Source organism: Leguminivora glycinivorella, chromosome Z (genome assembly GCF_023078275.1).
Source record: "Leguminivora glycinivorella isolate SPB_JAAS2020 chromosome Z, LegGlyc_1.1, whole genome shotgun sequence".
Lineage (NCBI taxonomy): Eukaryota > Metazoa > Arthropoda > Insecta > Lepidoptera > Tortricidae > Leguminivora > Leguminivora glycinivorella.
In genome coordinates this window covers 52194309-52220788 of record NC_062998.1, presented here as the reverse complement: position 1 = coordinate 52220788, position 26480 = coordinate 52194309, and the positions used below count along the sequence as shown (strand labels likewise).

General features: G+C 40.1%; 1 protein-coding gene across 1 annotated transcript in view; it reads left to right on the top strand.

The window, feature by feature from the left end:
• LOC125240517 (adenylate cyclase type 6-like) overlaps positions 1-24888 on the top strand; it is a 406177-nt gene extending 381289 nt beyond the window's left edge. The window contains exons 21-30 of the mRNA XM_048148409.1: positions 10799-10947; positions 11904-12040; positions 12516-12625; positions 13377-13596; positions 14616-14747; positions 17823-17947; positions 19758-19910; positions 22688-22811; positions 23360-23516; positions 24164-24888. Coding sequence (XP_048004366.1) covers positions 10799-10947; positions 11904-12040; positions 12516-12625; positions 13377-13596; positions 14616-14747; positions 17823-17947; positions 19758-19910; positions 22688-22811; positions 23360-23516; positions 24164-24392 — 1536 coding nt within the window. The 3' untranslated portion in view covers positions 24393-24888. The remainder of the gene's footprint in view (positions 1-10798; positions 10948-11903; positions 12041-12515; positions 12626-13376; positions 13597-14615; positions 14748-17822; positions 17948-19757; positions 19911-22687; positions 22812-23359; positions 23517-24163) is intronic.
• Positions 24889-26480: the final 1592 nt, after the last annotated feature.

Sequence of the window (26480 nt, the reverse complement as noted above, 5' to 3'; positions counted from 1 at the left end):
TCTAAAATAAAGGCATTTTAAAATTACGCTCGCGGCGTACCGACGCCGCGCGTCTTAAAGTAATTTTTTTGTGGAACTTAACGTTAGTAAAGGTGGATAAAAGTTATATTTTTTATAATCTATATTAAATAGGCTATCATGTCATATTTTTTATTTATAGAAAAAGCAAACAGTTTGTTATTTATGATGACTTGAATTTGTAAATCATGGATGAAAATTTCAAATTTTTTAATTTTTTTTATTTTATTTACCATTAAATGATAATTTTAGTACTGAAAACGAATTCTACGTTATTGATTTACTCGAAAACGATACCAAACATGACCTATTAACTAAACGGGGTGAGTTAGAATTTTTCAAACCAAGCCGGGTGAAGCGGAACTTTGACCCCCCCTCCCGGGCCCCAGGGGGGAGGCTCCCGAAGGCTCCCGATCTTAATCGGCTTATTTTGATATAAGGAACAACTGTGCCAAGTTTCATGCTTTGGTCAAAAAATTTAAGGTTTTTCAATAAACTCCCCAGCTAAATCGTGTTGTAGCGGCTTGGAACAGTTTACCGGATAGTGTTGTTACTGCTCCCTCAGTGAATGTGTTTAAAAACAGACTAGACAAGTGGCTTTTAAATAATAAGATAGTGACATGACTTTGCTAACTATAAATCATGAGACACTGTGTGACATAGGCTCATCAGCTGAATAGCTGCTCGCCTATAATTGAATAATAATAATAAGTCTTTACACCTGGCGGGGACCATCTCCGGATGTATCACATTGTGCGCTCGGGGATGGTATCCGCCAGGTGTATCCCTTGCCTTTAGATTAAAGTGTCTAAAAGGGCCTCTGTGCTGTTGGCTTCGGCCCCACACATGCCTCCCAAAAGTCCGGGACCCCATGGTCCCGAGATATGGTAAGACATACAAATAATAATAATTCCAATAAGTCCTAGTTACCCTTCGGGTTGGAAGGTCAGATGGCAATCGCTTCCGTAAAAAACTAGTGCCTACGCCAAATCTTGGGATTAGTTGTCAAAAGCAGACCCCAGGCTCCCATGAGCCGAGTAAAATGCCGGGATACCGCAAGGAGGATGATGATGATGTGTGATGATATTTAGCCATTACATGATTGCAAATAAATTCTATAGATTCTTTTATAAGGTCAGTGTGGGGAAGACCGTCTACCCGGAAAGACCGTCTATTGACTATAACTTTTTTGTTTATATGTCTACGCCTCTCACACCTCTGGAGGTATAGCAGTTTTTCATCCTCAAGCCATTGGTCTTCAGTACATATCCCTAGGACGAACACTAGTTAACAATAAACTTGTTTCTCGTTTCGAACTCGAACATCAAGTTCAACATGGTTCCGCAAAAAAATAAAATAAAATAGAAGCAGTCGGAATATTTGTATATCATGTATGTAACGCAGTCATTTAATAACCGTTATTTCTGACTAGTACTATTATTCTACTCAAAACGCGCTCAATTTCTAGTTTTATGTTCTGAAATATGTAACTTAGAAATTGTGCCTAGTCAGAAAGTCCGGCATAAAAGAGAAAGGCAAGACCGGCATATGATAAACAAGGAGTTGCCAACCTTTTTTAGGCTTTATTGGAAATAAGTCGAGTGTAAACAATATCAATATATAGGTACGTTTTTGGCTTATGATAGTTGTACTGTTTTTGATTTTAACTTCGAAATACAGTTTTGATAATGATTCGTATGGTGTTACTAAAATCATTCGAAAGTATTAAGTAAAAATAAAATATATGTGACATGGTTGTGAAAAATGATAAGAGGTGAACAGAAGTAAGCCTACACTGCATTATTCATCATCATATTTAAGTTGGTAGAATTATCGTAAGCTCTAACCGTTTTTTATTATTTTTGTTTAAGTATATTTAGATTGTGCAACATGCGGCGACAAATATTTCAAAAGAGAGTAGGGTTTCAATTGGTTGTTATTTTTATAATCAGCATTACCCAACAGGGACCGTATGGGTACCCTTTAAAACGGTTTTGACACTTTTGACCGACTATTTTACGGCTACCCGACCGTTAATTGACATTGCTGGCTGTCACTTTGACAAAAAGTCGTCATGGGTCAATAAGTTTTCGGGGGTGGTAGCTCAGGTAGGTGGTAACTCTGGTAGTAACTATAGAAAAACCAAGCATTGCTAAGAAATGTTACCAAACCAATTCACGACATCTTAATATCCTATTACCTTTTCTTAATAAAAAAGTTTCAAAAACAGATAAATAGTTGGATTTATATGAGTCTGTAATATCGTGACTAAATTGTATCGCAGGTGTTCGTTGTAATAACAGTATTATGCAATATCTGGACCTGAAAAGAAAAGGTTATGAACCCCATCTATGGGACTTATGCCGGTCTTGCCTTATAAATAGAAAAATGCTTATATGTTCAAAATTTTAATATTATTTTATTAATTATCTAGCACATTCTGCCCTGTTATTACGTAAAATAACAATGATCATGATTTTGGAACCTAGTCTCATATGAAATTACGCGACAACAAGCACTAGACGGTCTTTCTGTACTCATCGCGGGAGGACGGTCAACCCGCCGAGCCTTATAAAATGTGTTTTTTATGACTTAAAAGTACCGTATTTCACCAAAATATTATAAAATCTTTGTAAAATATAATATTTGCTATCTCATAGGACCATGCGCATTACGCCAGACTACATTAATTATAGAGTTTTATCCACTCAAACTTTATTTCAAATAAACTATGCCGGTCTTGCCCGCACTGACCTTAAATATACAACGTACAGTATAACGATATAGAGAAGCACAGAACTTAATTTAGATAGAAGAAACAAATTCATATATTTGTATAGGGGCCGAGCGTGTCAAATTTTGTACTGAAGTTGATTCTTGCCTGTAATTTTAAATATGTCTCAGGCTCTTGATTGTTCATAATTTTTGTGTTGTTGCAATTGAATATCACGTAACGAGGCATTTTTTATGTTTTGGTTGACTTCAACTTACAAAAATTGACGCCCGAAAGCTGCAAGCTGCGAGTAAAGACGGACAACTCAGTGGATTTCACTGAGTTCATTTGACACGCTAAGTAGATACGTTTGCTTGATCTATGGTATATAATATATGACATTCTGTGTAGAGAAGCGTACTTATGATTTAATTTCCTCTCGTCTGTTATTGAACAAAGCAAACTAGTGTGGTTGCACGTTAGGCACTGGTCTCACCGGAAGCGAGCAAGCTATGAGCTATCGGCGGTACAAAAATTCAAAATAAAAAAAATAAATTTTAAATTATTTATTCAATAAAAGTGAACAGTTTACATAAAACTTTCCGCCAAACTGTAGAACAGTTTGTTGGCAGGAATAGGCTCCCTTTCATCACATTTACTGTTGTTTCTTAACCTTAGGTGCTAAAGTGTTAGTACAAGTTACAAACATAGTTAGTTACTTAATACTAATTACTAAATTATTTTAATTACGTAATTTTATTAACTAAAGTTGCTATATAGTTGTTGAGTTGTAAATATTTATTCAGCAAATAGGCCACAGGCACATCTCGGAAACTGGCGATCAAATTTAAGAGCGCTATGACAAAAAAGGCGATATATTGTAAAATGCACAATATTTATCGACAAAATTGTACACTTTACTCATACTAAAAGACAGTGAAAGTACTTGTTTCAGTTAGAACATCTTATTAACTGTCGGTTAATTAAAAAACATATGGAAAAAAAGCTTTTTCAATTAGTAATGATTGTTTTCCTGATGCTCGTTTAGGAAAAACCGCGTGAAGCACAGAATTCGGAGCTCTTATTATCTACAATTTGATAAGCTCACTCTCATAAATGAGGTAAATTTAAGTTCCAAATATCTTGTACTTAAGGCCCATTAAACAATATTTATCATTTAATCCTTTGAAATTGAGAAATTGAAAGTAAAACGAACTCAATTTTGTCTTGAAAATACATTGAAACAAGTGATCATTTCTCCGAAAATCTACATGTTATCGAAGTTATTTTAGTATATAAATAATCTGTACAATCTGCTTAAATTGCTGTTATCCATTTGTCGTTATAATATTATATAATGAATTTTTGCCAATTTTTTGAAAACTAGCCTTCCTGTCGCTATTTGACCGGCGACGGACGCCTGCGATTTCAGTGCCGCGCCGGAGCTCGTATAGGTGAGACGTATGTCACTTCGCTCTCCGAGTTTTGATCGCAAACGTCGAGAATATTTATCGTTGTGTGGGTCGGACGCCTTGTTTATACACGGGCTATCCTCGCATTGTGTGTGTGTAAACAGCGACCAACGAATTTGATCCTAGATCCGTAAATATTTGCTTTTGTAATATTTTGTTATGTTTGAATGTTAAAGTATTACAACGTTATGATGATAAATATGTAAAAATTACAATACGGTCAAGATGATAAGACACATCAAGATGGTACTCGGGATCTGATGATGGAGCCAGAAGGTGGTCACCAGTACCAGTGAACCATGTAAGTAAACGACTTCGTGTTTAGGCTCGTTGGGTTCGTCTCAACAAGACCTTTGACAAGAGGTGGTACTCAGGGTCTGATGATGGAGCCAGATGGTGGTCACCAGTACCAATGAACCATATAACTAAACCCAGAGATGGGGAAATCGTAATCGATTCCGGATTACACGATTACTTGATTTTACTTTGTAATCCACTACTGGGTGTCAGATTACTTGTAATGTAATCAAGTGAAACGGTAAATTACCATTACATGTAAAGGAATCACTAATCATCTATACAATAATTACTATTACCAATAATTCGGAATCATAGTCGATTCAAAATAACTGAAATTATTGACTTGATTACTTTCAGATTACAAATATGTAGTACCTCAGATTGCTGACTGTCACTTTGACACAAAAGTCATCATGGCTGTCGTAAAATAGGTTTTAGGGGGTGCTGATTCCAAAATTAATGACCAATGTGGAATCTGACATTGCTGACTGTCACTTTGACACAAAAGTCGTCATGGGTGTCGTAAAATAGGTTTTAGGGGGTGCTGATTCCAAAATTAATGACCAATGTTCAATCTGACGTTGCTGACTGTCACTCTGACACAAAAGTCGTCATGGGTGTCGTAAAATAGGTTTTAGGGTGTGCTGATTCCAAAATTAATGACCAATTTGGAATCTGACATTGCTGACTGTCACTTTGACACAAAAGTCGTCATGGGTGTCGTAAAATAGGTTTTAGGGGGTGCTGATTCCAAAATTAATGACCAATGTGGAATCTGACATTGCTGACTGTCACTTTGACACAAAAGTCGTCATGGGTGTCGTAAAATAGGTTTTAGGGGTGCTGATTCCAAAATTAATGACCAATGTTCAATCTGACATTGCTGACTGTCACTTTGACACAAAAGTCGTCATGGGTGTCGTAAAATAGGTTTTAGGGGGTGCTGATTCCAAAATTAATGACCAATGTTCAATCTGACGTTGCTGACTGTCACTCTGACACAAAAGTCGTCATGGGTGTCGTAAAATAGGTTTAAGGGGGTGCTGATTCCAAAATTAATGACCAATTTGGAATCTGACATTGCTGACTGTCACTTTGACACAAAAGTCGTCATGGGTGTCGTAAAATAGGTTTTAGGGGGTGCTGATTCCAAAATTAATGACCAATGTGGAATCTGACATTGCTGACTGTCACTTTGACACAAAAGTTGTCATGGGTGTCGTAAAATAGGTTTTCATGGGTACTGATCTCAATATTAATGATCAATTTGGAATCTGATATTGCTGACTGTCACTTTGACATAAAAGTCGTTATGGGTGTTGTCAAATAGGTTTCCAGGGGTACTGTGCAATGTCAGGTTCCAAATCGGTCATGACTTTTTAAATCATTTCATTAATTTTGGAATCAGTACCCCTAAAACTATTTGACTACACCCATGATTCCTTTTGTGTCAAAATGACAATTAGCACTGTGAGATTCCAAAATAGTTATTAATTTTGGAATCAGCACCCCGGAAACCTTTTTGACGACACCTATGACGACTTTTGTGTCAAAGTGACAGTCAGCAATGTCAAGATTCCAAATCGGTCATTAATTTTCAAATCAGCACCTCCGGAAACCTATTTGACGACACCCATGACGACTTTTGTGTCAAAGTGACAGTCAGCAATGTTAGATTCCACATTGGTCATTATTTTTGGAATCAGCACTCCCTAAAACCTATTTTACGACACCCATGATGACTTTTGTGTCAAAGTGGCAGTCGGCAATGTTAGATTCCATATTGGTCATTAATTTTGGAATCAGCACCCCCTAAAACCAATTTTACGACACCCATGACGACTTTTGTGTCAAAGTGACAGTCAGCAATGTCAGAATCCACATTGTTCATTAATTTTGGAATCAGCACCCCCGCAAACCTATTTGACGACACCCATGACGACTTTTGTGTCAAAGTGACAGTCAGCAATGTCAGATTTCACATTGGTCATTAATTTTGGAATCAGCACCCCTAAAACCTATTTTACGACACCCATGACGACTTTTGTGTCAAAGTGACAGTCAGCAATGTCAGATTCCAAATCGGTCATTAATTTTTAAATCAGCACACCCGAAAACCTATACTCGTGGTATATGCACTTGAAATGTGAAAGTGAAAATGCTAGAATGACATGTAAACCAAAAACAATTTGAGTGACATAAAGAAGTAAAGTAATAAGCCTGGAATCGAAGTAAAGTGGAATTCAGATTACTTAAGTACTTGATTACCGAGGAATCCATATTACAGGAATCTATATTATACCGATTCCAAAGGAATGGATTACAGAGGTAATCATAATACAGCATTACAGTAATTTTCATATAACAAAAGCAAATATTTGGGATGGGATCTACTTTTATAATTAATTTTTTAAATAAATTTTAACATAATTGATATTATTTTGCGCTACATTCTAGTATTTTCGTACAAAATAATGTTTATTAGAAATCAAAAGTTTATATCGAGATAGTAGATTGTGGTTGTTATCAAAATTCCATAGAAAGGATCAAGATTGTTTTGTCCATTATTGTAGTGCGAGCGAGTGATAAGACGTGCTAGAAAGGGTCGGCATATTGGGCTCGCGCGGCGGGTAAAATACCTAATTTCGCCCGACGCCGAAATGTTATAACGCTCTTAATATACATGGAAACTTTTCATTTCATAAATTTACATTCCCTTTATTTTTCGTGAAAGTTTCGTGAATTTTTCAAAAAATTTAAGATGTTTTTGGAAAGTTTCCGCAACTTGCACATCACTACGCTCGTGTAAACAAAATACCTCTGCCACACACTCGACGAGCAGCGTGGGAAGTAGCGAGGGAAGTAGGCATAGGCATAGTGTAGCCGCGCTACTCGTCATGCCGCTCGTCATGCACCTCGTCATGCCCACCGTTCCCTATTTTGTCGGTTTTTTGGCGCGAGTCAAAGGGCCGCCAACAACCTAGTGTGATAATCGCGCGAGTAGGGCAGTGTGTGGCCGGAGAGGGCAACATGGCGGCAGCGCGAGGAGCAGCGCGAGGAGCATAGTGTGGCAGAGGTTAAAGATAGAGCGAACGATTTACAGTTCATCCACAGTATAATAAAGAGTACTATCGTACAGTATGGCCACTCCCGCTCCCCGCTGAAAGTGCCGCCCACCCCCTCCCGGTTACCTCACAGTTGCCGCCTGTCAAAAACGCGAACAGTCGACCTGTCATATATCACTCATACAAGCATGGTACGCGTTCACCTACACGAGCTTAGAATGTGTGCTAGGAACGCGCCTCTTTCATGTATTTGATCGCCAGTGTCCGAGATGTGGTTCGGCGACGAACTATATATAACTCACTCGCGCTGTCATCGCGTCTCTTATACGCCCTGTTTTTATTGAATTCCGTTAACTTTAAGGGAAGGTTCTTTAGATCAAATACAATTAATTTCTCTAAGAAACTAGCGTCTTAACTCTTACGGTTATCGAGTTATTAAAAAAATAAAGATAATTACTGAACACGTGTTTGACAGCCTTTACCAATTCCTAATGATTTTTGTTTTGACATGTGCCGTCAATCACTTGACACTAACTTGAATGTTATTCTTAAGGGTCTCTCACACTAATAAATTTATTCATTTATTATGTATGAAAATGATGAATTATTTTTTTTTACGAATTTAACTAAAAGTGATTTACAGGGTGGTTCCTGATAATGAACCTAGCTACGTGTCGAATTTAACGGAAAACAAAAAAACCGGCCAAGAGCGTGTCGGGCCACGCTCAGTGTAGGGCTCCGTAGTTTTCCGTATTTTTCTCAAAAACTACTGAACCTATCAAGTTCAAAACAATTTTCCTAAAAATTCTTTATAAAGTTCTACTTTTGTGATTTTTTCATATTTTTTAAACTTATGGTTCAAAAGTTAGAGGGGGGGGACGCACTTTTTTTTCCTTTAGGAGCGATTATTTCCGAAAATATTAATATTATTAAAAAACGATCTCAGTAAACCTTTATTCATTTTTAAATACCTATTCAACAATATATCACACGTTGGGATCGAAATGAAAAAAAATATCAGCCCCCACTTTACATGTAGGGGGGGTACCCTAATAAAACATTTTTTTCCATTTTTTATTTTTTCACTTTGTTGGCGTGATTGATATACATATTGGTACCAAATTTCAGCTTTCTAGTGCTAACGGTTACTGAGATTATCCGCGGACGGACGGACAGACAGACATGGCGAAACTATAAGGGTTCCTAGTTGACTACGGAATCCTAAAAAGCACGGTTTTTACACGGGGATGACTATCTTCTGTTGTTTCTATCGCCGATAGCTCATCGCTTAGGTACTCGCTACTGGTGGGAGCAGTGCATTATAGAGCTGCGGTCGCTCCGTTAAACGGCAGTTCAGTTCAGTTCGCTGTGCGCGGCTTGTAAAGTGTTTTGCGGTCTGAAAACATCAACTGACTACAGTACACTATTAACATTAAAGCCTCCGCCACACATAAAGCGTTTTGATAGCGTAGCGTTAACGGAGCGCAATGATAGCGGTGCTCCGCATTCCGCTCGCAATCCGCGCTCGTTAGTTCCCGCCGGCGTCCGCTGGGCGCAACGCCAGCGTTCGTCCGGCGCACCGCTATCGTTGCGCTCCGCTGACGCTCCGCTACCGCTCCGCCTACGCTATCAAAACGCGCATGTGTGGCCGAGCTTTAAAAAAAAACACGGTGTATATGTATAGTCAGACTTCTGTAGTCATTCTAATAAATGCAATATTCCTATTTACAGATGATTTAATTTCCTCTCGTCTATTGAACAGAGCAAAATAGAGCTGCGGTCGCATCCCTAAACGGTATTTTAGTTCAATTTGCGTTTGAATGTGTTCTGCGGTATGAAAACATCAACTCACTACAGTATAAAGCGTTAAGGGCTCGTTCGCACGAGCGCTTTTTCATCACATTTGAATAACACAAACGAGAACTACAGTCAGTCAATCAACTTACTAGAAAAAAGTATGGAATTATTGTGTTCTAAGACTAAAGCCGTTCGCATCGCAATTTATGTTTTAGACTAAGGTACAGCGGGGCAAATCTCGACTGGGGGGGGGGGGGCAATTGTAACTAATCCGTTTTTTACACTATGATGTTGAGTTCTACATGCATCCACTGAACACGCCTACCATATATAACCGGTGGACACTCTATTTAATAATGCAAACATTAAACATAGAAAAAAATGGGCCAGTTACATTTAGCTCCAGTCGAGATTTGCCCCGCTGTACCTGTGTTACATAAAATTTTGTTGGTATAAGAAAACTTAAATAAAAGTTTTGTAATAAAAAAACCGCCTTCAAAAATAAGCGCGTTACAAACCACGGAGAAACTAAAAAGCAAAAAATAATGAACCTTTGGATTCAGATTTCTTATCGGATTGCAATAATCTAAACATCCAAATTATAAACAAATATATTATTTTTGTAGTCGGTAACTCGGTACCAAACCTGTTCGTCGCCTTGCTATTTCCTGTTTGCCCCACCCAACCATACGCAGGCTGGCCCCTCCTCCTTTTTTTGAAGTCGGTTAAAAAAGGGGTCACTTGACAAATTGCATCAACCGTCTTCAAAATGTTCAAAGGTGGTTCCCAATTCGATTTGGGACCAGAGCCAAAGCGTCATGGAGATTACAATTTTGGGTATGGGTTTAGACTTTGACTAATTGCCGATACCTACCCGCAGTCCAGATGGCGCTGAATACCGCCTCGTAGTTGTGGCCGCGTTCAGATGTTTCGGAGGGGCAGGCCGTACAGCTGCGTTCGTGGCCCACAAAGTGGTCTCGCCGGAAGATCAGCGCTGACCCCTGGGTCAGCATCTATGCTGAGGCGGGACCATTTCGTGGTAAACCCGTCATACTCTTTTTAAAATATTAATTGTAAAATTTATGTAATATTTATGTAGGTAATTTTTTTTTTTTATGGGATAGGAGGTAAACGAGCAGACAGGTCGCCTGATGGTAAGCGATCACCGTCGCCCATGGACACCCGAAACACCAGAGGTGTTGGAGGTGCGTTGCCGGCCTTTAAGATGGGTGTACGCTCTTTTCTTGAAGATTTTTATGTGTTTACCATGAATAAACTATTGAATCTTGAATCTAATTGTATGCGATTGTCTACGCGGAATAATATACTTACGTATAAGGCAAATTTCACCATGTAACCATGACTCTAAAGCTGAATTCTTCCTTATAAACCGCAGAATAAAGACCAGTACTAAAATCCCGAATACTTTCCAGCACTACCTGCAGCTCACGCTCCTGGCGATGTTCCTGTGCGCGGCGCACCAGGTCCTCATCAGCTCAGTGAAGACTCTCCTGCTACTGCTGGCCACGGGCGCCTATGTCACCATGACACTGCTGGAGCTGTCGCGCCCAGCTGATGTTGTGTAAGTAGCTCCTGCAGCTGACTCTCCAGGTGAAGTCACCAGGTCCACATCACCTCAGTGAAGACTCTCCTGCTTCTGCTGTCCACGGGCGCCTATGTCACTGCTGGAGCTGTCGCGCCCACCTTTGTGTAAGTACAGTTATTATACAAATTTGTATGCAAGGGGTCTACTTTTCACTGCAGCTGACTGTACTACCAGCTGAAGTGTAAGTAGCCAGCACTATCTGGAGGTGGCCCTCCTGGCGATGTTCCTCACTAGGTCCTCATCAAATCTGGCTACAGGAGCCTATTATGTCATCATAACACTGCTGGAACTGTCCCTCAGCTGCTGCTCAGGTGCCTCTATAGAGCGCCCTTTACAACGTGAGGTGGGAGGAGTTTTACAAGGGACAAGTAGATTAACACAATTATTTCTGATCAAATATGACTTTATATCGCCTTACCTACCGTGCAATAAGATGTCTACAAATTTAATCATAATTTCGGCATTTCATTTCCCAGATCAACACGAAAAATAAATGATTGTGCCATAAAATAAATGATTAAGATAAAGTGGGGCAAATCTTGACTGGGGAGCTATTGTAACTAATCCATTTTTTCCATTATTACACTATGATGTTGAGTTCTACATGTATCCACTGAACACGCCTAACATACCGGGTGCCCGGTAATTATTAATATCCATTAATATTTTAAAAAGTGTGAAAATCTCGAAAACTAGGCGACTTTTACTAAACCTTAAAGTCGATTTTCTGGACCAGTATAATAAGGTGCCCCTCTTGGTGGTTAAAAGGTTGTCCATTAATTACCGGGCACCCTGTACACTCACTGGTGTACACTCTGTGGGTGGACACTCTGTTTAATAATGCAAACATTGTAAAATATGGAAAAAATGGACCAGTTACATTTGCCCCCCAGTCAAGATTTTCCCCGCTGTACCTTACGTGTTTTCCACAGCTGGCAATGCGTCTCGCCGACCGGGCAGTGGACGAGCGTGGTGGTCGCCATCGGCGCCGCCATCGCCCTCATGCTGCACGCGCAGCAGACTGAGAGCACCTACCGGCTGGACTTCATCTGGAAACTGCAAGCCACTGGTTTGTATGGCTTATGCTATCCTCTGGACTGAAGTTTCCTCTAGGAGTGAGCAGCCGAGGCGTGGGCCTCTGAAACAGCAGTTGGCGAGAATGTTGCGTTGATGGTGCACGGTCCACGCCCAGCAAATGAAGAGCATCCACCGACTAGACTTCTGGAAGCTACAGACCTCTGGTTTTTCTCAATTTTGATCCCCCCTAGTCTAGACTGAGACTTAGCGTCAAGAAAGTTTTTATTTCTCAGGGACGTTCTTGATTTAGTTTAGTCACGTTTCAACTCTAAAGGCCGGTTACATCAAACCGTCTGTCACCGTTAAAACGTTCATTAAATTTTATTGTATGGGAAATTCCATAGACGTATGCTGCTTGACGATGAAGTGTCTGTCAATGTCAAATGTGGTTGATGCAACTGGCCCTATGTCGAAACATCAGTCATTGGAAATGCTTTACACCTTACTAACACGGTTGCCCATTGCAGATGAGAAGGAAGACATGGAACACCTGGAAGCGTACAACCGCAAGCTGCTCGCCAACATCCTGCCCGAGCACGTCGCGCAACACTTCCTCTGCAGCGACAAGAACATCGATGTGAGTCGAACTTACTTGTAAAGTCCAGTCAGCCAGTCGCCACTTAAAGCTACTAACAATCGTGTCTTTGGATATTCAATGGGAAACTTTGGTTACTTATTCGATGAAATAAAATCTGCCAACGGTCGTTAAAAAACGCTGACGCTGCGGAGAAAATATCTCGAGCGAGATTTTAAGCAACATTTTCGTATTTCGCTACTAGCGCTAGAAAAGTTATCTGTGTCATCGTGGATATCTTCGGTCATTAGATTGTCTATCAACCTCTTTATTGTTTGAAGATACTAGAACAATTGAGAGATAAATAGCAAAATGTAATAACAAGTGCGTAGGGTCCTGGCAGGGTCGCCATGTAATAACAAGATATGTTATGACTGATGTCGACGTGCAGCGTCACGGAATGAGGTCAAATGATAGACACGAGTAGTAGGTAAAGCATGAACATAATGAACTTCATTTATTGCATAAAGGTATGTCTATATTATGTACATGTTTGAGTTGTCGCTGACCAAGCAATATGCGTTATGTCGCAGTAAACCATTGTGTTACTGCTAAACATGGACACATCTTGAGTATAGCTAATTAGCTACTCATTTGTGCTAATAACACTTAACAAAACTGATCTTATCTCTGGACAAAAGCAAAGAATGCATTGTCCTCTCAATTTTATAATATTTACGGCAAATGCCTTCGTAGTGCCACGTGCCAAGTTTTCTTTGAAAACTAGATTTAAAAATTCCATCTTTCCCTCCAGGAGCTGTACCACGAGCAGTGCGAATCCGTCTGCGTAATGTTCGCGTCCATCCCCAACTTCTCCGAGTTCTACGTGGAGCTTGAGGGCAACAACGAGGGCGTGGAGTGCCTCCGGCTGCTGAACGAGATCATCGCCGACTTCGACGAGATCCTGGCCGAGGAGCAGTTCAAGTACATCGAGAAGATTAAGAGCACCGGCGCCACGTACATGGCGGCTTCAGGTGAGACTGTCTTCGGTGAGCACGAGATGGAAGGATTTTTAATGTGTTTTTTGCGATTTTTGGCAATCAGTGCAAGTTACCTTAGGACAATGGTGAGGATAGACAGAAGTTGAAAGGCTTCCGGGTATTATGTAACCGAATGGCACAAACGGTCACGAAACGCTCACGAAACGAAACGGTCGTAGATATCTATCTCTATCACTCTTGTGTATTGGCGCGACAGAGCCAGACTATACCTTTCGCGGTGTTTCGTTTTCGTTTCGCGTCGCTGAAATTCCATTCGGTTACGGCTTCAGGTAAGACTGTCTTCAATAAGAATAAGGGGATCTGAAGGATGTCCGAGAATGCAAATTATCCTAGGATGATGTCGTGGATAGGGCAAAGAGGAACAGCTTAAGTGGGATACTGGACTCCACCACCAGTGGTAATCATTAGGCAGTCGAGAAAATTAAGAGTACAACCGCCACGTATTCAACATGAACATATACAATCATCAATAAAGAGATCTATAAGACGTCTCAAAGGATGTCAGTGCAGTGAGTGCATGTTCTCCGAAGATGATGTCGTGGTGAAGTAGAAAACTAAGCAGAAAATCCAATTCCAATTAATCATCGGTGTGGCATGGTAGATAATCTTCGGGTTAATCATGGTTTTTATTCTATTCTAAGATAATAATTACATACTTAGGGATACCTATTTTTTCCATTCAGCAGGTTTAGCACAGGATTGCCGCGAGAATGTGTCGCCGCGAGATAGACTATCCGTCCTTATGTCATTGATACAGTTAGAAGAAGACATGTGATCTATCTCGCGGCGGCATACTCTCGCGGCAATCATGTAAGCCTACAGATATATTCGTTATATCAGTTTACGATCAGGCACCAATAAAAAACCATTCCAAAGCTCTTTGCCACTTATTATTTTCCTCCTAGGTTCTGTAACACAGGAAATTATAACTAATTTTTGCGTAACATAAAACAGATTAAGTTAATAAATCAGTATTTATATTTCTCTACCAGGCCTAACAGCAACCACCCGCGACCTCCGCGGCTACCGCCACGTGACAGCGATGGCGGACTACGCTCTGCGCCTGCGCGAGCAGCTCCAGTACGTCAACGAGCACAGCTTCAACAGCTTCCGCATCAGGATCGGTGAGACAGCTCACATACTTCACTAGGGCTGACAGCTGCCGCCATGTGACAACGATGGCTCCGATAAGTCTATACGAGCCAAGTTTCCACATGGGGAGCGGTTAGGCTACCATATGTGGTAAGTTACTAATAAGCTCAGCTACTAGGGCTGCTCCTGTACGTCAAAGAGCACAGCTTCGTGAGACAGCTTATCATCACTCCACTAGCCCTAACGCCGTGGCTTGCGTGGGCGACGGTCGCGCGATGGTCGCGCGACGGCGATGCGACGCATACGAAATCAAACCTTATCGATATGGAAGTATGAGACGCGACGGCGACGGTCGCAAGACACGCAAGACACGGATCAGAGATAAGTTGGCAGATTTTCAATACGTTTCATTATTCGGCTTATGTACTAATTGTAATTGGGCTTTACGTATTCGCAATAGTTTAGTCTTATCGTTTAAAAGATTACTAAGAAATCTTGGATGTAAAATTATTCTGTTTATAAACTTCATGAGTTTTGCCTGTAGTCTTCGCAAAAATTACTTATTTACGTAAAATGCTTGAATATGAAATTAAACCACATTTTGTACGGATTTACAATTCACTTAATGTTGCAATAGCTGTTGAACTCAAGTTTCAAAACTTTGATGTTTGACTTCGGTGCCAGTTCTCCGAAAGTTTTAACTTTTGTAATACGAATGTCTTGGTCAAAATGTGAATCATTTCGGCGAACAAAACTCTGACGTACGCTATTTTATTTGTCAAGAATAGAAGGTTTCCCATCAACCATTTCAGTCGCAAAATCTTCAAATCAGTAACTAACTGTCAAATGTGACATAACGCGTGGTAACGTCGTGCAAACAATGCGACCGTATTAATACAATAACAAAATGTAGTCGTCGTGTGCACTCGTTACGGTAACAAAATGTGTACGAATTTGTGGCTGTCAATGTCACTGTCAGAATGACTTTTAACGACACTTTATTAGTCGACGTTTGCACACATAACGGTAACATGTGGACGAATTTGTGGCTGTCATTGTCACTGTCAGAACGGTTTCTGACAGTGACATTGACAGAATTTGTACACACATGTGTAGGTCTGATTACCGAACTGCTCCTAAACCACTGTATCCGCAAATGACAATCTGAAATACGAAGGTTTCTCACACTGTCTTGTGAAGTTGTGGACTGGTTGCTTTGAATCATTTAAATATGAGCGAATTAAATAATAATAAACGACGACGACCATTTAAGCACTCTTCGACATTTTATAGAAATGTGGGAAAGTTAAGAAAAGTGCAGAATGATAATACAAATAGATAAGCACTTTATAGTTACTTAATGTATTAAATATATAATTTTTAATTCTTATTGATAAAAATGAAGTGTAGTGTTGCTTTACACAATAAAAGTAGGAATCAAATGAAATAGAGTATTTACTGTGATATTAATAGAATTTCTGTTGCGCAATGATAGTTTTTTTCAGTACAGATGCTGCTTTTTTTAACGCAGTAGTGCGAGCAAATCAAGCAATGATTCATTTCTTGTCTGGTCGAAACTCTTAGCTTAGATTTAGGTACTGAAAATCGTCGTACGATACACGTGCGAAAAGGACATTCACAACTCGTGTCGATTTAAAACACTCCCTTCGTTCGTGTATTAATTTATCGCTACTCGTATCGATTTTCCTCTTTTCCGCACTCGTATCTACAAGTATTTTGTTTGGGTTACAAAAAAAACACATTATTTACTCTACTACGTTTTATTTATGTCTCTTTAACATTACAAATTTGTAGACACTTATCTATACAAAAATCTTGACAAAAGAAGTACAGATCGCTGAAATTAATGTTGATAGTAATATTAATGACGACTACTTCAACAAGTGTCAATTGTGAAATGCCGCAAAATACTAGTTGCTCTATAGAAGACCATAATAATATGATCCCCGATCCTTTACAACCCAGCAGCTCGGTACGCACGTTACAATTTTTTTTTAATCTTCTTTAGTGAGGGCAACTGAGTACGACGGCATATTTAATTGTTTATAAAGTTTGAGGATACCTGGAAAAAATTAATACAAGAAGCCATTTTGAAAATATAATAAATATTCACTGCTTTCGGTCACGCGTGTACGCTGCGACCATTTTGCGACCGTTTGTCGACCGTTTGGTGACCGTTTAGCGACTGTTTTTTACATGGAATATTACCGTCTTAATCCATATTTTAACAACGGAGCACTAACACTTCACCAATCAATATACATAACACGCAAACACCGAGTAGTCAATAATATTATTACTGGTTAAACTGAGGTAAATTGATGGCGCGTTGATAAATTTAGACTTATTTTATGAAATCACTCGAGCAATTTAATTGGCCATGGTAATTAGCCCACATTATATTACAAATGCAAACAATATTTATCTTTAACAAATTCTTACGCCATAACATTTTAATGTCAAATGATTTTATTTCTTATTTACTTTGACGTCTCTGACAGTCGCCATTTGAAAAGAATGAAATGAACGAATGATTTTGGGAAAGTAGTCGCCAAACGGTAACAATGTGTGCACGCGTAGTGCACACTTCTGTCACTTCTGTGACCATTTGTGCCTGTTACCAATCGTCCCCATTTGGGTCGCCGCGACTAAACGTCGACCGTACTGCGACTAAGCATTGAGACCCGAAGACCTGTGTGTACACAAAATTGGAGGATTTGCGTAGGAACGGCGACCGATTATGGTTATATGGGTTGCTACTTATTTATGTTCGCAACTTTATTATTTTCGTCTTCATTCTTTATACATTTTAATAATTAATTATACGAGATTCACAGGTTTACTCTAGATGTACATAAGTATAAATAAATATTCTTCTTGACCATGCCGGTGAAATGCCCTAACAGTACAGTGCAACACTCCCGACTAACTCAGCCTTTCAAACAATAAAAACTAAATCCAAATCAGTTCATCCGTTCAGGAGCTACGATGCCACAGACAGACAGACACACACGTCAAACTTATAACACCCCGTCATTTTTGCGATTGTTTGCTATTTGCTGGCATGACTAAGGTATTCTGTGCAGGCATCAACATCGGGCCGGTGGTGGCAGGGGTGATTGGAGCCAGGAAGCCGCAGTATGATATCTGGGGGAACGCCGTCAATGTCGCGTCCCGGATGGACTCAACGGGACTCTTGGACCATATCCAGGTTCGCTTTCGGGACGGGTAACAGAAGGAAGAGGAGAAATGTATCTTTTGTTATGTTATACTTAAGAGCCGTACGAATAGAGCGGTACTGCCACTGAATTTCGATTCTCAGTTTTGTTGACAAGTTTCACTTGAACATTATTATTTTACTTGAACATTATTATACTTCTTGCTAGGAATTGTAAGGCTTTTAATGTCACGCGGACAAACCGCGCAGAGCGATCCGCACGACTTTTGTATGAAGTTGCTGTTTTTCCCGCAGACCCGTCCACTTTCATCTAAAACGCTCTCAGCCCCTCTAGCAGAACTTGCCTTGTCGCGCGCAAGTCCATACTTGAAGTAGCGAGATATATGGACTCGCGCGCGACAAGGCAAGTTATGCTAAGGGGTCAGGAACTCAATACATCGCTCCGCGCGGTCGGTCCACGTGACACTAAAACCAGCCTAATACTACAAATAGATTAAATAAGAGTGATAATATGTATCACGCAAATGTTGTTTATGTACTTTCAATGAACTGCCTCGCCTTGTACAGTCACGGGCATAAATACTTATTATCACTTGATGTTTTCGATTGTCAAACGATTAAAAGCGACAGGGTACAGAATACAGAAATCATCACTTCTTTTTGTCTGTGACTGTATTCGTACGACTTCAGTTCCAAGAAGCAAGCAGAAATAATATTTCATTGTTAAGTCTAGTTTTGATTTGCACTGCGACATTAAATATTTAGACATAAAAGCTTTGCGGTTGTGGTACCACAATAAACTAGGTTAAAATTTCATTGTTCTCTGTTGTTTAATGCGGAGCCAAAATCACTTAAAAACAGGCGTACACAACAAACTTGAACAAAGTTGCTCGGAGGGTTTGTAATGTAATTGTTCCCAACTTGGTTTAGGTACGGTGTAGTTCTGTTCTTAAGCGATGAAACTCCGTGTATAATATGTGCTCGGCGAGTTCTCTGGTGGGCGAAGGCCTGGGTTGTACATTAATTATGTTACAAGTAATTAACGCTCGGTGAAATGACCAAATTCTTGAATTAACTGATTTCTGAATAATGTACTAAAATCCCTTCCAAAATGGTATTTAGATAATTAATTTATCATATTTAAAGTAACTAACAGTTCCAATGCGATTAAATATCATTATTTTACCTTTTTTCTGACCATTCGGCCTGTTAGTAACTTTACATATGTGTACAAAACGCGAGAACTTAAGCCTCCGCCGCACATGAGCATTTTGAAAGTGTGGCGTGAGCGGGGCGCGGCGCTGGAGGTACGCCCCGCTCACGCCACTCTCCCAAAACGCTCATGTGTGGCGGAGGCTATAAAGTGTTCTGACTTTATCGTTAATATCGTAGGTTGATTCACTAAAGCTATATTATAATTCTAGCGTCAGCTCTAATGAACCAACTTTCGATATAATGAGACAAATCATTTAAATATCTACTTCTATGGGATCTTCACTCTTCTCACTTTTTTATTACCTACTCTTGTGATTTTAGTTTAGATTAACTTTACAGCAAGAATTTGGTATTTCGAAAGGCGTGCATTTCACACCGATAATGCTATGATGATCAAGAACCGTGCCATAGAATAAGGCCCCATTTAGACGGCACGAGAACTCGCATACGAGTTTTATTACGCGGTATTTGATGGCTGTGCAAAATTGTATGCACACTCAACAGCCCGCAATGTAACTAGAATCGCATGCGAGTTTACACGCCGTCTAAATCAGGTCTAATATTCGTGAAGTCGCTAACGTTTTCCCGGGTGTCACACTCTTGCCCGTCTGAAGCCCGTCTCCCACAGGTGACTGAGGAGGTGTATGACATCCTGGCGTCGCGAGGGTACAGGCTGCGGTGCCGGGGCACGGTCGATGTCAAGGGGAAGGGCAACATGGTGACTTACTTCCTAGAGGGCGTTGGGGAGACCATTCCGAACGGCATCGCGGATATTTACAACGTGAGTATCTTAGTGTTGGGGTATTTTCAGAATTTGGGTCGCCCAATCAGCGTTTCACCCTTATTCATAAACGTACTCTATAGTTATCAAGCCGATAAAGTTCGTTTGTCTCTTTCCAACGTATTGGCGTGATAGAAAAGGACAAACGAACTTTATCGGCTTGGAGTACGTTTAGAGTACGTTTATGATTAAGGGCCGGATAGCCCGGATAAGTCTAAGTCGTTAACAAAAATTAACTCGCTGCCAGTTTTGTGACGGCAATTAAGCATGAAATATGTCTAAAAATTTACTTTTTTCACATTCTGAATGTAGATTATCACTTAAAGTTTATGTAACTAACACAGAAACAATATTCTTATTGAAATTTCATGCTTTATTATCGTCACAAAACTGACAGTGAGTTAATTTTTGTTAACAACTTACGCTAATTGGAGGGTCCCAAATTCTGAAAATGCCCGTTGATTGCTTTGTTGTATATACATACATGTCTATGTTTAACAAGTGTCAGCGGTATAGTTATAGGAATTAGAAACTGCGGTGCAGGGCCACGGTTGATGTCTATGGCAAGGGCAAAATGGTGATTGGTGACACTTACTCCCTCGAGAGCGTTTGGGAGACCATTCAGAGTATTGGTTACTTGTTGTTTAGCCTTATTATATCCGAAATATTCTATTGTCAAGAGAGCGCTGTTATTCTGATGTGTGCGCTGATAGTTTAGTATAGTACGAAGAAAATAGTCTAATAAAATTCCGCAACATGGAGCGTAGTCATATTTCTGTGTGCGTAGCCGTATGCACAAACGCTCACGAAACGCTCACAATAATATCTCTTTCGTAGCTATCTTTGCGTATTGGCGCGACAGAGCCAGACTACATTTCTGCGGCGTTTCGGTGGCGTTTCGCGTCGCAGAAATGCCATTCGTCTACGGGGCCTGGTCAGGCTTTAACTGCTATGCAGCCTGGAATACTACCTAGCCACGTATTTCATCAAAAGTAGTAAAGCGTTTTTATCTGGTTCTCAAGACTTGATAAAGCTTAAGTGCGTCGCTTAATTTCAAAACTGGGTAAATCCATTTATTATATTTTTTTATATATTCAACCTTAAAGCAGAATGGATTTACCCAGGTTTGAAGTTAAGCGACACAAGTGCCTTCTATAGTGTTGCTTATGTTCATGGAGGCGAATATATATGAAAAACATAATTAAATATGTGACGCTGTTAATTGCGTAGTGTAGGTACATCTACAAAGTTGGCGTCTAATCTACGACGAAATCGGTAGATACCTCCTGCTACTATTTATTTCCAAAATATTATTATATACTACACGTTGAATCAAGAGCAACAATATTTTAGTCCAGCCTTTTTTGTCTACTTCTTATTAACCTCTATAGTACGTTTTTGTTCATCTGGCAGAAAACTTGACATTCTGACACTGACAGATTTCCAGTTTGAATCGTAATGTCTAAGATAGAATACGACATTTAGTTTTCCTATCAAATAAAAATTAATCGTAATAAATTCAACACTATTGTGTTTGCAAAAAAATGATTATTGTCTTTTGAATAAGACCAATCAATTTGTTACCTAAATCTCTTTGTATCACATGCGGTTGGACAAAACTGATGAAATAGAAACTATAATGGATCAAAAACGAAGACCGAATCATCTAAAGTCCAAGTATGTCAAAAGATGTGAAAAAACTAAGCTAGAAATGGATCCAAACAGCGATAATTCAAGTTGCAAAGGCGACTACGTATGTAGCGGTCCTGAGCCCTCGCTATGGCAGGCAATACACAAAATAGCCGAGAAATTTGAGGTCGTAAACAAGTTTCAACTACCGAAGCTGACGCACACCATACTAGAACTGAAAACGATGAACGAACGAATCGAGAAACAGAATGCAGAGATACTTAAACAAATAGCTAATTTACAGAGCAGCGTCAAGAGCCAAAATGCGGAGAAGGGTACTCAAGATAGTCATGATAGTTTGCAGAAGAAACTGTTGGGTATACCGAGTAAGAAGACTAAGGTGAAATACGAACCGCCTACTTTGCCCGTACCGGAAAAAGTTAAACGCTACAGACGCAGAAGGCGGCCATTCATGTTTACGAAGATGTTTTTCATTTTCAATGACCAAATCAAGAGGTCGAGACAGTGTCGGAGAACTCGCAGATACTAATGTAAATTGTATCGTAAATATCTTAATAAATTGGTTGTCCTTTGTAAATAACCTTTTTCGTTAGATTCCATTCGTACTCTTTTCAGTTCTTTCAATCTTATATTATAAACTGTGATATCTATTTGTATATTTTGTTTACAATCCTGGGTTCACAATCTTTGCAATCCTTTGCGCTCCGTAACGATCGAACCGCTGTTGCACTAATATAGGAAAGTGATTCTGATTATACAAAACTACGCTATCGCTGCAGAGCGAAAACGATTGGCATGATGGCTAGGTACCATGGATGTCCTGGTGTAAAAATAGTTAGGCCATACAATATTGTATTTGGCATTGGTGGCTACATGCAACTCACACGGCAGTAGGTAGTAATCATTGTCTGGGAAACACAAGATGTCGATCAGTAATCATAATTTTCTTGCCCTTATCCCAGTCACTTGGGATCGCCGCAGCATGTCATCCTCTTCCATACATTTCTATCACCCGTAAACTTTTTAGAATAAAATCTAACTGTCGAAAAAGTAATCACATGAAAATACACTGAACTACTATTAATTGTTTTCAGTCACATTTATACTATCCCAAATAATTTCCACAGAACCCAACTCCGTCGACGTCCCACGAGTTGGAGGTGCGACCATCGCCGGCGGACCACAAGCCCTTGGAGACGTTATCGGAAGAGCATCGCGAAGATGTGTCTCCACGAGCATCCATCCCTACTGGTAAATAAACCAATACTTCCTTGGGCAGTGGCTTTCGGGAAATTCCGGCTCCGCTCGGCTTCAGTCGACTCACCGTTTCTACGAGCACTGTCAGCGCCTGCCCACAGGCCTTTGGAGACGCTATATTAGAAGTTGAGAACCACTATCTCTACTGGTAACTATTAAACCAATATTTTGGGCAGCGGTCTTCGGGTAATTCCGCCTCCGCACAGCTTCAGTTTGGCTTAAAGTTTCTATGAGCAATATTCTTATAGGTTTCGCCACGCGCCTCCATCCCAACTGGTAAGTAAGTCTTTTCTTAATTAATGGAAAAAATAGGAGCACAAACACCTCTAAACGAAACGGACTTGCGACCTTCTGGAACACCAATTGAATCCCTCTGACCTACAGAGCTAAAAATTTATGGAAGACCATTTTGACAGAAGGGTTAGGTCTTAAAGCCTTTTACCTCACTCACTTGTCAATCATAGTTTTTGAAGCGTCAACATTTATTCAACAATGTAAATTCTGTATCCTCTAACCCACAAGACTCTCATTTATTCCAACAGAGAACGACTCAGCCACCACACAGAGCCCTCGTCTAGCGGCGTCGCGAGAGTCTCTCGCCGGCGCCGTGCGAGCCCGCGTGAGGAAGAGACTGGAGCGGCCAGCGTCACTGGCTGAATGCCCGACGCTACCCGTCCTTCTCTCCGTCCTGCAGGCTAGGTGAGACAGATTTAAACCCCCTTATTCATAAACGTTCACTAAAGTTATCAAGCCGATAAAGTTAGTTTGTCCCTTTCTATCACACTAATACGTCGGAAAGGGACAAACGAACTTTATCGGCTTGATTAATTTAGTGAACGTTTAGAATTTAGGGGAATAATGTCTACTTATACAAGCCTAGGTCGTTCCAATCCACCGCCGCCGTCGGGATTCGTATCCAAGACCGCGGCATAGCAGGCAGGATCACTATGCCCTAGGCCAGTCCAGTCGTCGACCTGTTTATTATAAGTTATAAGCTTTTATTCTACTTGCCTTGTTAGTATGTTAGTTAGGGGTCAAAACGTAGAAGCTAAATTTGACCCACTTCCCGGTTTCCGATTAAGCTGAAATTTGGCACACCTATGTATGTAAATCACGTGACAATGCAATATTATGGTATCATGGAGCTGATGATGAGCAGAAAGGTGGTTATAGGAACTCTGTTATGAAACGTCGTAACCTCATCAAGTAAAGGGTTTTTAAAAACGTCTCGGAGAGCAGTAGATGATTATTGAAAGAAAGGTACAGTCGGCGATAAAAGCTTGTGCCAAAAATGAAATTTTTGCAAAAAAATGTATTAACCATCTAACTTAAAAATTCCTCTTCAGGGCTCACTCAACGGACGTCCGCCTCCCCACGTCCCACAGCAGCGGCGACATTGAAGCCCTGATTCAGCCGCGGCGCTCCGCCAGCCTCGCTGACTTCGTGCGCCGCAAGCCAAGGGTCAACATCATCGAGAACCCGATGGTCGTCAGCCCACTGCCGAACGATACGCCCAGCCCGGATAGTCCGGCTACAGCTGATAATGTCATACTTACTGTGGCCCAGACACACTAGGAATAAACTTTGAAATTACACAAAGAGGCTGGAACTCTGCCAGCCTTAGAATCGGTGCGCCGCAAGGATGAGAACCCAATGCTTGCGCTTAGCATACGTAAATGGCTTTGGTTTTTATAAGCTGAAATGATCGCCTGCTTATTAGTGCAAGTTTGGCAAAACTACTTGGTAAAATTTGTGGAACTTGCACTGAAATCTTAGCGATGATTTCAATGTTTACAAAACGAAGTTATGTATACTAGGCGTAGAGATATGCGTATGAAGACACGATCGGTAGACAACTAAGAAGTGAGCTTTGTTTGGTCACTCCGATGCGGAGCTATAGACACATTGGATTTGACTTCTGAACACGCTAGCTTTTAGTCTTTTTAAAGATATTTGACCAGAATTTACTTTGTACTCTTTTAATGTAACTTGTCTTTACTCGAAAACTGTGGCTGTAGACATGAGAATTCAGAGATCATAATTAGAAATATAGAAGCGCTGCACGGTTAGCACATGATTGCCGCGAGAGTATGTCGCCGCGAGATAGACTACCCGTCCTTATGTCATTAATACAATTAGAAGATGTGTGATCTATCTCGCGGCGACATTCTCTCGCGGCAATCATGTGCTAACCCTGCGGAGGCATTTCTGCGACGCCAAACGCCACATAGAGATAGATTGTATTTCTGCGGCGTTTGGTGTCGCAGAAATGCCATTCGGCTACGGGATAAGGCCTGTTAAAAATGATGTTTTAATTTGGGTATTTTATTCATCTTCTACATTCTCATATGGATATGATATTGCGAATTTATCCTAAGCTATTATCGGTCTGAGCCAATGCGAGGGCTGATATAGGGCGAGGAACAAATTATTTATATAAGTTACTTACTGTATACTGTTACTTTTACTTACTTTAATATTTACCAACGAGAACTCATTTATAAACCTGGTTGTGGTGGGAGAGTCTGCAAAAGGTGTTGTAAATGAATTTTCGGAGCAAAGATTGCCATTTTGATTCTATACGACTAAAACTTTTGGTAGATGTCTGCCTAATCGTTTTGTGGATCAAATGGGGCGCTTTGTTCATAATATTAGTAAGTATTTCTTAACCCTACCGAGCTTACATGTGTATAATTAAACGATCTTTATTAAGGACTAAAGCTGGCAACTAATGTTCACACCATTGACTTGACACTTGATGAAATGAGGCAAACATGTCTTATGAGGTTTAGGCGCGCTACAAATAGTGGACTAAAAATAATTTGTATAATTTGTCATACAAATTGTTCCGTACAAATTATTTTTCCCGAACTACCGCTTACCTGTCATCAATACACGGATTTTACAAACATTGATATGACTTTACCTATATGACCATATTTTATTCATAAAATGATACTAGAATCTTCGCGCAATTTTACTTTCTTGAAAGGGGTGAATATTTGCGCGCTATAGACTCAGACAAATATCGATTCTGATATTAAAATTGCCATCCTGAAAGATACTGAAAACTAATAGACAGCCCAGAAGTGTAAATAATGTGTTCTGGCATCTGCCTGTTATACCACTTTGACAATTGTCACTTGACAATGACAATTGGCCATACTTAAATATTGTCTGTGTCATTTGCGAATTGTCAGAGTGGTGAAATATGCGCCAAATAGTTATACAGAACTATCTAGTTTGTCAGAATTCTGCGAAACAGTTGCGGATGTTGACATTTTGATGTATTCAAATGAGCATAGTATTCATCTGTTATGGCCAGAGATCGGACGGATTTGCGACATTCTTAGTCACTTACGTCATTTTAATGACTTTTAGTATGAGATGACGTACAAAAATCCGATCTCTGGTTATGGCAAATGGAGCGAGTAAGGGTGGCAATTTGATAGAAAATTGTGGATAGGTTGTGAACGTAGCGAGGTGTACATGTTTATTTTATTGCCAAAGGAATTGTGAACTCAGGCTTGTTATACTAAAATACCCACAGTATATGCCATAGTCGTCAATGGCGACTAATCGTGCCGCCATTTCGTGTTTTTGGTGTTAAAAAGGTTAATCATCCTGGCAGAAAAAAGTGGTGACCAAATAAACTTGTACATA